General features: G+C 45.3%; 2 protein-coding genes across 2 annotated transcripts in view; both read right to left on the bottom strand.

Annotated features, from left to right (window-relative positions):
* The window catches only part of LOC110443919, an 11575-nt gene extending 5219 nt beyond the window's left edge, over nt 1-6356 (bottom strand). The window contains exons 1-2 of the mRNA XM_021488380.1: nt 5092-6356; nt 4136-4234 (exon numbers count right to left, since the gene is read on the bottom strand). Of these exons, the coding sequence (XP_021344055.1) occupies nt 4136-4234; nt 5092-6343 (1351 nt within the window). The 5' untranslated portion in view covers nt 6344-6356. The remainder of the gene's footprint in view (nt 1-4135; nt 4235-5091) is intronic.
* A 2616-nt stretch (nt 6357-8972) lies between these two features.
* LOC110443838 (skin secretory protein xP2-like) lies at nt 8973-12716 on the bottom strand. Its single transcript, XM_021488263.1, has 4 exons — nt 12620-12716; nt 9638-10702; nt 9278-9526; nt 8973-9103 (listed from the first exon to the last, which is right to left on the bottom strand). The coding sequence occupies exons 2-4, from the start codon at nt 10677-10679 to the stop codon at nt 8973-8975; spliced, it is 1422 nt and encodes a 473-aa protein (XP_021343938.1). The 5' UTR covers nt 10680-10702; nt 12620-12716.
* Nucleotides 12717-15804: the final 3088 nt, after the last annotated feature.

Raw genomic sequence — 15804 nt, 5'->3', positions numbered from 1 at the left:
CGCCTGGAAAGAGTATCCGCCAGAACATTCAACCTGCCTGGTAGATGCTTGACACAAATTGTCAACTGCATTTCCTGACATAGAAGCAGAATGCGGATAGCGAGGGCACACAGGGTGTGAGACCTGGTTCCCCCCTGTCTCTCCAGATACGCGACAACCGTAGTGTTGTCCTGAAAAGATTGCAGAGTCAACAGAACAGCCCTCATCTCGAGCACATTGCTGTGCTCCGAGAGCTGTTCCCCAGACCAATCCCCTCGACTGGCAACGCCCGTCGAGATAAGCTCCCCCCCCTGTCATGGATGCATCCGTGTACAGGGTCATAGTGGGAACCGGCTTGGACAAAGGAACCCCTCGGAGAACATTGTCCTGATGAGTCCATCAGCGTGCATACTCCTTGACCGACTGGTTCAGAGGAAGCAAGGCTTCCCAATCCCTTGAAGAAGGGACCCAGTTGGCAAGGGGAAACATCTGGAGAGGCCTGATGTGAAGTCTCCCTAAAGGGAACACATCGGCCGGGCGTTGAGATATCCCAGAAAACTGAGAAACCAACGTACCTGGACTTGAGACCGTCCGATGAAGGTCAGAGCAAAGGCCCTGGCCTTCTCGAACCTCTCCATCGGTGGAAGGGCGATGCCCTGAACCGTATTGAAACGGTTCCCTAGAAAAACAAAATCCTGAGATGGGGAAACCTCCGACTTTTCTCTGGAAGGAATGAAGCCGACCTTGAGTAAGAGTTTCAGAACCAACCGGGTGACCTGCACCAGAGACTCTCTCACTAGGTGGAGCATGAGGGAGTCGTCGAAATAGATGTGAACATCTATTCCTCGAGAGTGCAGGAATCCCACGACCACCTGCAGCAGCTTGGTGAAAACCAAAGGTGCAGTCGTGAGCCCGAACGGCATGGCCCGGTCCTGGAAGACCTTTCCGTTGCAAGTAAAACGGAGGTACTTCCGTGCCGACTTTTTGATGGGGATGTGGAAGAAGCCGTTCTTCAGATCTACTGAAGTCGCCCACATTCCCTCTCTCACGGAGGCGATAATACCCCCCGAGGAGTCTCCATCTTGAAGGGATGAGAATCTACGTGCTTGTTGAAGGCACTTAGGTCTATGATGGGACGCCACGCCCCGGACTTCTTCCTAACCAGAAACATTCTGGAGTAGAACCCGGGAGTGCATGCCGACATAGGAACCTCCTCGACCGCGCCGTTGGTAAGCATTGTCCTTACTTCCTCCTGGAGCGCCAGAGCCTTTTCCGGATCCCCCGGTGGAGGAAAAAAGATTGGCTCCGACGCTAAGGGCGGATCCCGCACTAGCGGAATGCCTAACCCCTCCTTGATCACAGACAAGGCCCATGCGTCTTCTGAATTTCCTTCCACTCTGGAAGGAAAGCAGAAAGACGACCCCCCACAGGAAGATCTGGTCGAGGCAGATCGAGACCTTGCCAGGCAAGAGAACCGTCTGCTAACCCGAAGCCTAATCCTGCGGGAGAAGGACCTAAGCTTGAGCCGAGAGGACTGCAGTCCTCCCGGCCAAACTCGTCGTCTAACACGACCAAGGAAGGAAGAAGAGAGTCAGGAACCCTTCTTCTTACCCCCAGGAGGATTCTTACCCTTCTTACCCTTCCATTTGTTGCCCTTGAAGGGAGGCTTATACTTGGGCTGCGCAGAGGACTGCGAAGCCGAAGGTTTAGCCTTCTTCTTAGGAGGCGCTGACCCCTGCGAGGTACTGGCCTTCTCAGCCTGAATCCTCTTCACCAGAAGTGCAGAGGCGACCGAGTCCTCCTTCAAATCCTTCTGAACAGAAGGAAGGGCCCCTCCAAAAAGAGTGGACCCTGAGAAGGGGGCAGTCAACAATCTGGAGCGGTAAGACTCATCGACCGGGCGGTTTTTCAAAACTGAAAACCGCCTAGCCAACAAGACATTGAGAAGCGATGACACCTGTAAAGCTGCAAGCGCTCTCAATGCCCCGTTCAGGGCAGAGGTCACTCTGTCCTGGATGTAGGCCTGCTCTGTCTCGGTAATCCGACCCTCAGGCAAGTCGGATACCCTATATAGACAAACCGTCAGGTAGTCTATATAAGACAGAATCTGGATGGAGAGACGCAGCAGTCTCTCCATCTTGTGGGGTTCTTTGGGACCGAACACCACCTGTTCCACCGATTTACCGGGCCAGGCTGCAAGTTCCCTCGATTCCAGCTTAACTGGTTAAGGGGCAAGCAGGCCATCATGTGTGGCATAGTCAGTGGCGTGCACTTCTGACAAATCGCCAACACTGAGCTGCAACCCAGCATACCCAGGACTACGGGTTGGAGAAGAATTCTTCTCTAAAACCCGAGACTGGGCGGTGACCAGAGCTAAAGACACAATGGTGCCTTCCGGCAGAGAGCGATCCGACCGAGCGGACCCCCGGGGAGCCACTAAAGAACCCAAAAGGGTGGTGGACTCGGGGACATATGACGCCGAAGGTGGTGGGCAAACCTCCTCCCCAAGAATCCGGGAAACGTCGGCCCTAAGGCCTCGCATACCGGACAACACATGCTGGGCCTCAACCTCAGCAGCCTCAGAGTCACCCTCATCCTGGAACTCCTCCTCTGAGGGCAAGCCCTCCTGAGGACCGTCATCAGACGACTCGGAAAGACCAGCGTCTATATCCGAGCAACCAGGTGAAAGATGAACAACATCATCGTCCTCTGCCATACCAGCGCCCTCAAGAGAGAGACCTAACCCCAAGGATTCCACGACGGAAAAGCCATGGGGTTAAACCCATATCCCGGAGGATAAGGGAAAGGTACCGCGGGCTGGGAGTGACCCCAGAACTGGCCCAACTGGCCTGCCTGAGACTGGGGCTGGCTAACTTGCCCAAAGGGCGAAGGTGGAACGCCACTCCCTCCAGGTGGAAACCCGGACATGTACGGGCTAAGCCCATAACTGCCGGGATGCTGCCGCAACCCAAAACCAACCACAGGCTGGTAAGGGCGGCCCAAGGATGGTTGCCCACAGGCACCCGTATACCCTAAGCCAGGGGAAAACGGAGGCCGGAAACCGGCCCCCTGTCCAGCAAACCCAACACCTGGGGGGACACCCCCCAGGTTCCCGGAAGACTGAAATTCAGGACCGGGACCGGGTCCGGGTAACTGACCGGGAGGGTAAGCCTGACCAGCATTGGTGCCGGGATTAGTGAGCTGCGCGTCACTTATCCCGGTAGACACAGACAATCCCGAAAGAAAGTCTGTAGTCACACCAGGACCTGAACCCGAAAGAGCAGGCCCGGGACCAAGACTGTCCCCAACGACAGCACCACCTGGAATGCCGGGATCATTGACTGGTAGCTTTGGAACAATTAAGTCCTTGTCCTGAGATTTAGTCTGTGAACAAAGTTCACAAGGCGAAACCTCACTGCAAGGACGACACCTGGGACAAACATCATGAGGGTCCCGTTCCACAAAGAAATGGGAACACCCATGAGCTCTACCTCGTTGCTGTCCCGACCGAGACATACCCTAAAAGCGAACGTAAACAAAAATTTACAAGCAGATAACACGGGAAAAAATAATAAAAATGCAAATTATATAGTACAAAGTACGCAACGTAGAAAGAATTTCACCCGTAATATAAATCAGAAAACGGTTAAAATAAATAACGTTTGCCGAAACAAACAACCGTCACCGAAATAAACAGAGGTCGGAAATTAACCCACGATAATGGCGGACCGTGGCACACCACCGGCACACGTGGAGTAAAATAACCAGCCGTAAAAGGCACAAAAATCATTTTCAACAATAATTAATTATATTCATAAGGGCAGATGGGTATAAGGCACACAAACTGCGCAAAAAATGAGTTGACACTCGAACCAAACCGACAAAACATAGTTTTGAAATGGAGCAAGCTCCGGGCGTCAGCAGGCAGCAGGCGCCATAAAAGGAAGAGGACGGGAGATCACTCCGTGGCTCTGTCGTCGAGATATGGGTTACGTCACGGTAGGGAGGTAGGGATATTTGAATGTTTTGCTTTGGGGCTACAAAGATGGGTGTAGGTATTGTATATGCATACTAAAGTTATGGTAATTATTACTGAAATGAAAAACACTTTTGATTAAGAGACTTCAAATGGGTTTTTTGGCAAATTCCAACTTACCTTTCTCATATATGATGGTATTGTTGGTTCCAATCATTGTTGTTTTATTATATTCTGCGTGTGAATGTGCCTGTATCTGTTGATTCACCTGCCTGATACCTGCAGCATAAAAGGTTTTATTATTACGTACATGTCTGTTAACAGACGGGTAGTCGGGTGGCGCAGTGGACAACGCACTCGCCTTTCACCAAGGCGGTCGGGGTTCGATTCCCCGATCGGACGTGAACAGGTATGAGGTCATCTGCCCGATCACGTGGGTTTTCTCAGAGTACTCCGGTTTTCTCCAACATCAAGACCCCCTGCGCGCTAACATCCGGGCCAACAAGAGTGATTAATATAAGTCATATAACTTGTTTCATTATTGTTGTGAAATAAATAAAGTGTATATATATGTTAACAGATTAACCGTTAAGTACATTTTTTAATTTTATAATTTAATTTTGCTTTGTCGTTGCTAAATTATGAACTCTGAAATAATGTAATGTCGTGACGTACTTTGTCTACGAGTTTACGATACTTATTTGTGTCTTAATCGATGTTCTGTCCTGTTTCGCTAGACTTTCATTTTAACACCAATAAGCGACAAGCAACAGCCGCTGAATTACATCAAACCTCGTTTTTGGTATCCTTTTAGTATTTCGCCGTAAAACAATGACATTTCAAAATTACAAAGTATCGTTGATTTGCGGCATCATAGCGATAACTTAAAATGATACGAATAAGCAACCCTTCTTTAATGCTAGTCTGTGTATTAATAATAGGATTTGTTTGTTTAAATTCGAAATGTCAATAACTTGTAAAATCAGAAAAGTATCTGCCTTTATTAGTTAAACAAATAACCACAGATATGAAATTGTTTTACTAAATATGCATTACACGAAATCCTATCAGTTCCAAAACTGTCGACCTATTTATGTAGTCCCTATGACAGTTACAGTAAGAGCTATCCCACTTACCGGATACTTCTGTTTCGTCAGGCAGTACTTCTGCTATTCCCTGGTTTACACCGGTGTGACATTTAAGCTTTCCCGTCCGTCGATACGCTGAGCCAGCTTGATTGATGGTCATGACATCAGACTGACTGTTTCCTTCTAGCGGGTCAATTGAGGGGACTTGATTGCTGTTCATGACATCAGACTGGCTGTTTCCTTCTAGCGGGTCAATTGAGGGGCCTTGATTGCTGTTCATGACATCAGACTGACTGTTTCCTTCTAGCGGGTCAATGGAGATGGCTTGATTGCTGTTTATGACACCAGACTGACTGTTTCCTTCTGACGGGTCAGTGAAGGTGGCTTGATTGCTGTTCATAACATCAGAATGACTGTTTCCTTCTAGCGGGTCAATTGAGGGGGCTTGATTGCTGTTCATGACATCAGACTGGCTGTTTCCTTCTAGCGGGTCAATTGAGGTGGCTTGATTGCTGTTCATGACATCAGACTGACTGTTTCCTTCTAGCGGGTCAGTGGAGGTGGCTTGATTGCTGTTTATGACACCAGACTGACTGTTTCCTTCTGACGGGTCAGTGAAGGTGGCTTGATTGCTGTTCATGACATCAGACTGACTGTTTCCTTCTAGCGGGTCAAAGGTGGTGGCTTGATTGCTGTTCATGACATCAGACTGGCTGTTTCCTTCTAGCGGGTCAATTGAGGTGGCTTGATTGCTGTTCATGACACCAGACTGACTGTTTCCTTCTAGCGGGTCAAAGGTGGTGGCTTGATTGCTGTTCATGACACTAGACTGACTGTTTCCTTCTGACGGGTCAGTTGAGGGGGCTTGATTACTGTTGATAACATCAGACTGACAGTTTCCTTCTAGCGGGTCAGTGAAGGTGGCTTGATTGCAGTTCATGACATCAGACTGACTGTTTCCTTCTGACGGGTCAGTTGAGGGGGCTTGATTGCTGTTCATGACATCAGACTGACTGTTTCCTTCTGACGGGTCAGTGAAGGTTGCTTGGTTGCAGTTCATGAAATCAGACTGACTGTTTCCTTCTAGCGGGTCAGTGAAGGTGGCTTGGTTGCTGTTCATGACATCAGACTGACTGTTTCCTTCTAGCGGGTCAATTGAGGGGGCTTGATTGCTGTTCATGACATCAGACCGACTGTTTCCTTTTGACAGGACAGTTGAGGGGGCTTGATTGTTTTTCATAACATCAGGCTGACTGTTTCCTTCTAGCGGGTCAGTGAAGGTGGCTTGATTGCTGTTCATGACATCAGACTGACTGTTTCCTTCTATCGGGTCAAAGGAAATGGCTTATCATCAGACGGACTGTTTGATTCTGACGGGTCAGTTGAGAGGCGGTGATTAATGTTCATATCATTAGACGGACTACATCAGACCGACTGTTTACTTTTGACAGGACAGTTGAGGGGGCGTGATTTTTTTTCATAACATCAGGCGGACTGTTTCCTTCTAGCGTGTCAATTGAGGGGGCTAGAGTTCATGACATAAGACTGACTGTTTCCTTCAAGCAGGTCAGTTGAGGGGGCTTGATTACTGTTAATAACATCAGACTGACAGTTTCCTTCTAGCGGGTCAGTGAAGGTTGCTTGGTTGCAGTTCATGACATCAGACTGACTGTTTCCTTCTAGCGGGTCAGTGAAGGTGGCTTGGTTGCAGTTCATGACATCAGACTGACTGTTTCCTTTTAGCGGGTCAGTGAAGGTGGCTTGGTTGCTTATCATGACATCAGACTGTCTGTTTAATTCTGACGGGTCAGTTGAGGGGGCTTGATTGCTGTTCATAACATCAGACTGACTGTTTCCTTCAGACGGGTCAATTGAGGGGGTTAGATGGCTGTTCATGACATAAGACTGACTGTTTCCTTCAAGCAGGTCAGTTGAGGGGGCTTGATTGATGTTCATAACATCAGGCTGACTGTTTCCTTCTAGCGGGTCAGTGAAGGTGGCTTGGTTGCAGTTCACGACATAAGACTGACTGATTCCTTCTAGCGGGTCAGTGAAGGTGGCTTGGTTACAGTTCACGACATAAGACTGACTGTTTCCTTCTAGCGGGTCAGTGAAGGTGGCTTGATTGCTGTTCATGACATCAGACTGATTGTTTCCTTCAGACGGGTCAGTTGAGGGGGCTTGATTCCTGTTCATAACATCAGGCTGGCTGTTTCCTTCTAGCGGGTTAGTGGAAGTAGCATGATTGCTGTTCATGACATCATACTGACTGTATCCTTCTGACGGCTTGTTTTTTACCTCAGAATGATTCTTCTCTTTTGGCGGGGCAGTGGAGGGGGCTTGATTGCTGTTCATGACACCAGACTGACTGTTTCCTTCTGACGGGTCAGTTGATGGGGCTTGATTGCTGTTCATGACATCAGACTGATTTTTTCCTTCAGACCGGTCAGTTGAGGGGGCTTGATTGCTGTTCCTAACATCAGACTGACTACGTCCTTCTGACAATCAGACTGACTGTTTCGTTCTGACGGGTCAGTTGAGGGGGCTTGATTACTGTTCATAACATCAGACTGACAGTTTCCTTCTAGCGGGTCAGTGAAGGTGGCTTGGTTGCTTATCATGACATCAGACTGACTGTTTAATTCTTGATTGCTGTTCATAACATCAGACCGACTGTTTCCTTCAGACGGGTCAATTGAGGGGGTTAGATGGCTGTTCATGACATAAGACTGACCGTTTCCTTCAAGCAGGTCAGTTGAGGGGGCTTGATTGCTGTTCCTAACATCAGACTGACTACGTCCTTCTGACAGGTCAGTTGAGGGGGCTTGATTGCTGATCATGACATCAGACTGACTGTTTCCTTCTGACGGGTCAGTTGAGGGGGCTTGATTGCTGTTCATGACATCAGACCGACTGTTTCCTTTTGACAGGACAGTTGAGGGGGCTTGATTGCTTTTCATAACATCAGGCTGACGGTTTCCTTTTAGCGGGTCAGTGAAGGTGGCTCGATTACTGTTCATGACATCAGACGGACTGTTTAATTCTGACGGGTCAGTTGAGGGGGCTTGATTGCTTTTCATAACATCAGGCTGGCTGTTTCCTTCTAGCGGGTCAGGGAAGGTGGCTTGGTTGCAGTCCATGACATCAGACTGACTGGTTAATTCTGACGGGTCAGTTTAGGGGGCTTGATTGCTGTTCATAACATCAGACTGACAGTTTCCTTCTAGCGGGTCAGGGAAGGTGGCTTGGTTGCAGTTCACGACATAAGACTGACTGGTTCCTTCTAGCGGGTCAGGGAAGGTGGCTTGGTTGCAGGTCATGACATCAGACTGACAGTTTCCTTCTAGCGGGTCAGTGAAGGTGGCTTGGTTGCAGTTCACGACATAAGACTGACTGTTTCCTTCTAGCGGGTCAGTGAAGGTGGCTTGGTTGCAGTTCATGACATCAGACTGACAGTTTCCTTCTAACGGGTCAGTTGAGGGGGCTTGGTTGCTGTTCATGACATCAGACCGACTGTTTTCTTTTGACGGGTCAGTTGAGGGGGCTTGATTGCTTTTCATAACATCAGGCTGACGGTTTCCTTTTAGCGGGTCAGTGAAGGTGGCTTGGTTGCTTATCATGACATCAGACTGTCTGTTTAATTCTGACGGGTCAGTTGAGGGGGCTTGATTGCTGTTCATAACATCAGACTGACTGTTTCCTTCAGACGGGTCAATTGAGGGGGCTAGATTGCTGTTCATGACATAGGACTGACTGTTTCCTTCAAGCAGGTCAGTTGATGGGGCTTGATTGATGTTCATAACATCAGGCTGACTGTTTCCTTCTGACGGGTCAATTGAGGGGCCTTGATTGCTGTTCATAACATAAGGCTGACTGTTTCCCTCTCTCGGGTCAAAGGAAATAGCTTGATTCCTGATCATAGCATTAGGCTAACTGTTTCCTTCTAGCGGGTCAGGGAAGGTGGCTTGGTTGGAGTTCATGACATCAGACGGACTGTTTAATTCTGACGGGTCAGTTGGGGGGGCTTGATTGCTTTTCATAACATCAGGCTGGCTGTTTCCTTCAGACGGGACAATTGAGGGGGCTAGATTGATGTTCATGACATAGGACTAACTGTTTCCTTCTAGCGTGTAAATTGAGGGGGCTAGATTGATGTTCATGACATAGGCCTGACTGTTTCCTTCTAGCGGGGCAAGTGAGGGGGCTAGATTGATGTTCATGACATAGGACTAACTGTTTCCTTCTAGCGTGTAAATTGAGGGGGCTAGTTTGCTGTTCATGACATCATACTGACTGTATCCTTCTGACGGCTCAGTTGAGGGGGCTTGATTACTGTTCATAACATCAGACTGTCTTTTTCCTTCTAACGGGTCAAAGGAGGTGGCTTGATTCCTGTTCATAATATCAGGCTGACTGTTTCCCTCTAGTGGGTCAGTGAAGGTGGCTTGATTGATGTTCATACCATCAGGTTGACTCCTTCCTTCTAGCGTGTCAGTTGAGGGGGTTTGGTTGCTGTTCATGACATCAGACTGACTGTTTCCTTCTGACGGGTCAGTTGAGGGGGCTTGATTGCTGTTCATGACATCAGACTGACTGTTTCCTTCTGACAGGTCAGTTGAAGTGGCTTGATTACTTTTCATAACATCAACCAGACCACTACCTTCTGGCGGGGCAGTGGAGGTGGCTTGATTGCTGTTCATGACATCAGACGGACTACGTCCTTCTGACAGTTCAGTTGAGGGGGCTTGATTGCTGTTCCTAACATCAGGCTTCAGTTTCCCTTCTAACGGCTCAAAGGATGTTGCTTGATTGCTGTTTATTACCTCAGAATTGTTCTTCTCTTTTGGCGGGTCAGTGGAGGTGGCTTGATTGCTGTTCATGACATCAGACGGACTACGTCCTTCTGACAGTTCAGTTGAGGGGGCTTGATTGCTGTTCCTAACATCAGGCTTCAGTTTCCCTTCTAACGGCTCAAAGGATGTTGCTTGATTGCTGTTTATTACCTCAGAATGATTCTTCTCTTTTGGCGGGGCAGTGGAGGTGGCTTGATTGCTGTTCATGACATCAGACGGACTACGTCCTTCTGACAGTTCAGTTGAGGGGGCTTGATTGCTGTTCCTAACATCAGGCTTCAGTTTCCCTTCTAACGGCTCAAAGGATGTTGCTTGATTGCTGTTTATTACCTCAGAATTATTCTTCTCTTTTGGCGGGGCAGTGGAGGTGGCTTGATTGCTGTTCATGACATCAGACGGACTACGTCCTTCTGACAGTTCAGTTGAGGGGGCTTGATTGCTGTTCCTAACATCAGGCTTCAGTTTCCCTTCTAACGGCTCAAAGGATGTTGCTTGATTGCTGTTTATTACCTCAGAATGATTCTTCTCTTTTGGCGGGGCAGTGGAGGTGGCTTGATTGCTGTTCATGACATCAGACGGACCACGTCCTTCTGACAGGTCAGTTGAGGGGGCTTGATTGCTGTTCCTAACATCAGGCTTCATTTTCCCTTCTAACGGGTCAAAGGATGTTGCTTGATTGCTGTTTATTACCTCAGAATTGTTCTTCTCTTTTGGCGGGTCAGTGGAGGTGGGTTGATTAATGCTCGCATATTCCACACGATTACAGTCGATGCTGGCGTCCATTTTGTTTGACGATTAGCCTCAAACTGAAACATGAAAATTACGCATGTACATCTAAGGATCAAGGAAACATACAATTGAAATTTTAGGAAAATCGTTCCTGTTCTTAGAAACTTGAATTCTGTTATCTTCAACTGTTAAAATCGTAGATTGTTGCAAGACGGCCATTTTGTTTATCCGATCAGTCCCAAAGCAAACCAAACACAACGTAAGACCAACAAAAACGTATCAATAAAATCGGAGAACTATATGTCATAGACTTCTTGAAATGCAAAAATCCAAGACTGTTGCGTTCGGCCATTTTGTTCATTGATTCAGTCTCGTAATCCAACATTCACAGGTACGGACAAATGGGAACCTACCTATGAAATATGAGAAATAAGTTTCCGGTACTTCTCCAGTAACAGTGATAACAAAATTGAACAGTCAGAATTCAAGGTGGCTGCTTTGCGGTCATCTTGTTCGTTCGCTTGGTATCAAACTATATAAAGTTTTAATTGCGCATAGATACTGAAAGCTTAGTTTTGGAAATCAAAAGAAAAAGCAGAGTGAAGAAAATTGTTTTAAATATTTCCACCAAATCTGGTTACACCCGGTTAAATAGTATTTAGGATATGCTCCGAACAACGTTTTCAAAAGGTAAGGTCAAAGGTTAAAGCATAGGTCACAGTGAGGTCAAAATGATCAATATCTTGCACTCCGCCATCCCAAGATGTACACAAGATCTAGTCATTCCAAGTAAAAAATAGTGTAGAAGATATGCCCCAGGCAAACTGTTTCAAAAGTAAAGGTCAAAGTTCAAGGCATACGTCACAGTGACCTCATTCTTGAAATCTGTTCTCCGCCATCCTAAGATGTCCTTGTACACCAAATCTGGATACTCCAGGTGAAATAGTACAGAGGATATGCCCCGGACAAACAGTGACCTAATTCGTTCACTCTGCATTCCACCATACCAAGATGTCCTTGTACACCGAATCTGGTTACTCCAGGTGAAATAGTACAGAGAATATGCCCCGAACGTACATTATCAAAAGAAAAGGTCAAAGGTCAAGTCAAAGGTCATAGTGACCTAATTATTGCACTTTACACTCCGTTATCCCAAGATGTCCTTGTACACAAACTCTTGTTACATCAAGTGAAATAGTACAGAAGATATGCACCGGACAAAAAGTGACATAATTCGTACACTCTGCATTCAACCATCCCAAGTTGGCCTTGTACACCAAATATGGTTACTCCATGTGAAATAGTATAGAAGATATGCCCCGGACAAACAATGAAGGACGGGCGGAATGACGTAAGGACGGACGGAGTGCAAGCCTATATAGCCGGTAATGAATCCCCAACAATGTTCTATTTTCAGAGACTGTTTATCACTCAGTAAGAGACTATTAGGTAACACGACACATGATACAGGTGTTGTTCAATATTATCAATCGTCGAGGTTTGCGAATTCCAAAAATCGTTAAATTTCCGATTTTAAGGTATTAGTTAATCGTTTTGTTTGGACAATGTGTTTCCAGAAATCTCATTTTAAATTACAAACACTGTTTAGGATACAAAATATGTGAAAAATAGAAATATGCCCTTTGGTCTGTTTCCATTAAATTTAAGACAATGAAGGTTGTTTAAAAATTGTGTTTTTACCGTTCGTCGAAATAGATATTTGCGGAAATGTTATTCCTTAAAAAATTGAAGTGAAATGAAATAAAACATTTTGTGACGACATAAAAAAACTGCAAATATCAGGATTGACTTTATATTTTGTTTATGTCAATTTACGTGAGAGCAAACAAATTACAAAGTTAATCCTTTTATCACACGTCATACAAAACACTATAAAATAGAAGGAGCAAAAAGAAATACATCAATATGACTTGGTATAATTGATATGTAAACGAATCAAGTAAAATACAGATAAAGTATTGCCCCATACTTACAGTGTATGTGTGGTCTAAGATGAGTTGACAGTCAATACACTTTGTATAACAAATTATATCTGCGCCGAGAGATACCTTTATATATGCTTTCGATGAAAATCCCCAAGTACGGCTGATTTATATAGGTTATTACGTAATGTCCGATAAACTGCTTACATGCACAAGCAAATGGACTTATCACAATGCGTATGAATATTACAAATATGTACTGCAATGATGACTCTGAACTATAGTGTTCGATATATATTTTTGAAATTAATTTATTATAACAAGTATAAAAATTATATTGGACGAAAAGTAAGTTGTTTTCAAACTGTGTTACATTTACATGTATTAAGGAATTATGTTTTTGCCTGCGCACTAATCCAGGAGGTGATGTCATCATGTCCCATCTGTGGCATTTAAAGGCACACATCATTTCTAAAATTAGCTTACGAACGGAGCCAACCGCATTCCTTTTAGTTTATAAATAACACAACATTTCTGAAAACGTTTAACTGTCGTGAATGTGGAGTGTTTTACCTCAGACTTCATCTTACTTAATTTATTCTATCTTTAGATATAGAGTGTAAATATTTATTTGTCACGCCTGTTGACCACGACAATGTGTCTTACCTGTATAGACCTGTTTGTTTACATTTTCTGTGCGCGCTCCGTCAGCTGACAGAAACTGTTTGTGAAATTGTACATGCACATGCTGTGTTCATACTATTAACCAAGGATTCTGCTTCCACTTCCAATAAACATTTTTTAACACATCTTCTTTGTCTCCAATTCTTCCCGAAAGTCAAAAAGACTGACATGGATCACTTACCGATGAAAGCCCTCCCACAAATTACCCTCTGCACCCTGGCCTTTACGTCCCGATGGGTACGTCAACGCCCTCAGCTCATCACGGCAACGTTCTTCCTGGCAACTACTACCTCAGACTGCTGGCTACCCCCGGGCCATGCCCCTAGTCCTCAAGCTTACAGTGTAAATCTCTCACCAGATAATATAAAAGATATATCTGTGGCCGTCATAGACATGCTTGTAGGAGAAATTTCGAGTTTGATACAAAAGGAAATGGCACCCCTAAGGGCCGAACTAGACGCCGTAGAGCTAGAGAACCAAGACCTACGACTGAAACTGGAAGGTTTGGAACAATACAGTCGTAGGCCTTTGGTTAGAATTTCTGGGATCCTCGATTACCATGATAATTCTACTGCTCTGATCCTGAATGTCATCGACAAAGCTGGCATATCTGTTAGTGCTGATGATATAGAACGGACACACCTCTTTGGAAATCTCGTGAAAACAAGGTCCAAACCTCGTAAGATTATCATGAGACTAAGGTCATATGAGGCTAAACGTACATTTCTGTAAGAAATTCAGAGATTGTCCTACTACAAAGTCTGTGTCGGTAAATGAGAATCTTACCAAACATCGCGATAAACTTGCGTTTCATTGCCGGCAGTTGGTGAATAACCCATCTAGCTCAGTGGTCCAGACCTGGACCTGGGACGGGAAGGTGATGGTGAAGGACAGATCGGACCGGAACCACCAGATCTTCATGGAGAAGGACTTCTGTAGGTTTTGTCATGTCATGACCACTCCGGATATGCCCCGTCCACCACATGGTGACCAAACAGATTGATCTAATACTTTATAACTAGTCTTTAAAGGCCAAGGAGGGGGTATAAAAGGGAGACAACTTGGAAAAATGGCTAGAAATACAAAATGTTGGCAGCCTTCACTTCAGAGAAAGATTTTCTTCAATTTCATTGTTTTTCAATAACATATCAGATAAACATTATGTCATGGTAACAATTATTTTGTGAGGAATATGAATATGTTACTCATTTTCTCTACCAAATTCTAATTTTATTGTTTTTCCATTTTAAAATATTTCTGTGTCAATTGTAGTCCTGTCAGTCAAATTTGAATTTTTCCGTTTGCCAGACCGGATGTTGAGACCGGAAGTTTACAGCAGTGTTGTTGCTACGGCCCTAGCCACGCATGTTGATTAAACAAAACACTCTACCTTATCACCATTTTGGCGGCGATGTCCAGAATCTATACTATTTATTATCCATGCATATTTTTTCCAACTTAAATTTGACCACACAACCAGGTCTACACAGTGCCACAGATGCACCAGTTACCCCCACATATGACCCATGTAAAGGATATTGTCGGGATTTGGAAACCAAAATCTCACCAGCTTTACAATACAGTCCGGCATGATTTCTCTACGATTATGCACTACGTTCTGTTGTCTGAGAGCTGCTAGTTTCCTAACAATGTATCTCTCATCATGAAACACATTTATGTAACAGAGAGATGTCTTAAATCTCTCATAAAGCTCCTTTCTTCTGCTATTGTTTAATTTATCCTTTTTGTGTTGTTTTGTTTCCCACCACAGCTGCATGTTTCTCTCTCTTGTAATACATGGTTTACATCTTTATCCAATTCAATACAAAATGGTAGGGCTGGAGTCACATAGTGTTGCATATCTTCTCCAATTTCAATGTCTATTAAATCCTCATCAACAGTTTGTGTTGAAGCATAATATTTTTTACATGGACCATGAGGGCCTTCAGATGCTGCCATGATCCTNGGGGGGGGGGGGGGGAGTCCGAGGCCTGGTCACTGTAAACTGTGTGTGTGTGCATTGCTGAAGGAAACAATTAATTACTGACATCATGTTGAAACTTGAAAGATCCCTGTAAGATTAGTGTAAATATGCTTAGGTAATTGTTCAGGGATTTGGGATGGGTAGGACATATCATGCTGTCTTACTTTAGGGTGATGCATGGTCAGCTTAGGGTACCCCACTGGGACCTTGCTGAGATTGACACGAACACAGTGTTGCAAACTTGTAATATATCTAGTGATAGGTAAGGGTCCTTAGGGGGACTTCAGTGGTGGTTTGTGGACTATAATAAAAGGCACCTCGGTAGCCAGGGAGATCAAACCTGAGGGATAGGGAGACAGGGAACTAAGGTATGCAGAGAGTCAGGAACAGGAACATATTGTACCGTGGACATTCGGACAATAGCATTGATCGTCAAACTGTCATATAATTTAGCCGAAGATTGAGCATCAAACATGGCAGAGAAAAGGAAACGACCACCAAGTTTTAGAAATATCAGCAGATGAAATCAAGAAAAACATTATTCAACAGAATTTGAAGAAAGTAAGGG

This window comes from Mizuhopecten yessoensis, unplaced genomic scaffold (genome assembly GCF_002113885.1).
Source record: "Mizuhopecten yessoensis strain PY_sf001 unplaced genomic scaffold, ASM211388v2 scaffold716361, whole genome shotgun sequence".
Lineage (NCBI taxonomy): Eukaryota > Metazoa > Mollusca > Bivalvia > Pectinida > Pectinidae > Mizuhopecten > Mizuhopecten yessoensis.
The sequence above is the reverse complement of the archived record's forward strand: the minus strand, read 5'-3'. Positions and strand labels throughout refer to the sequence as shown.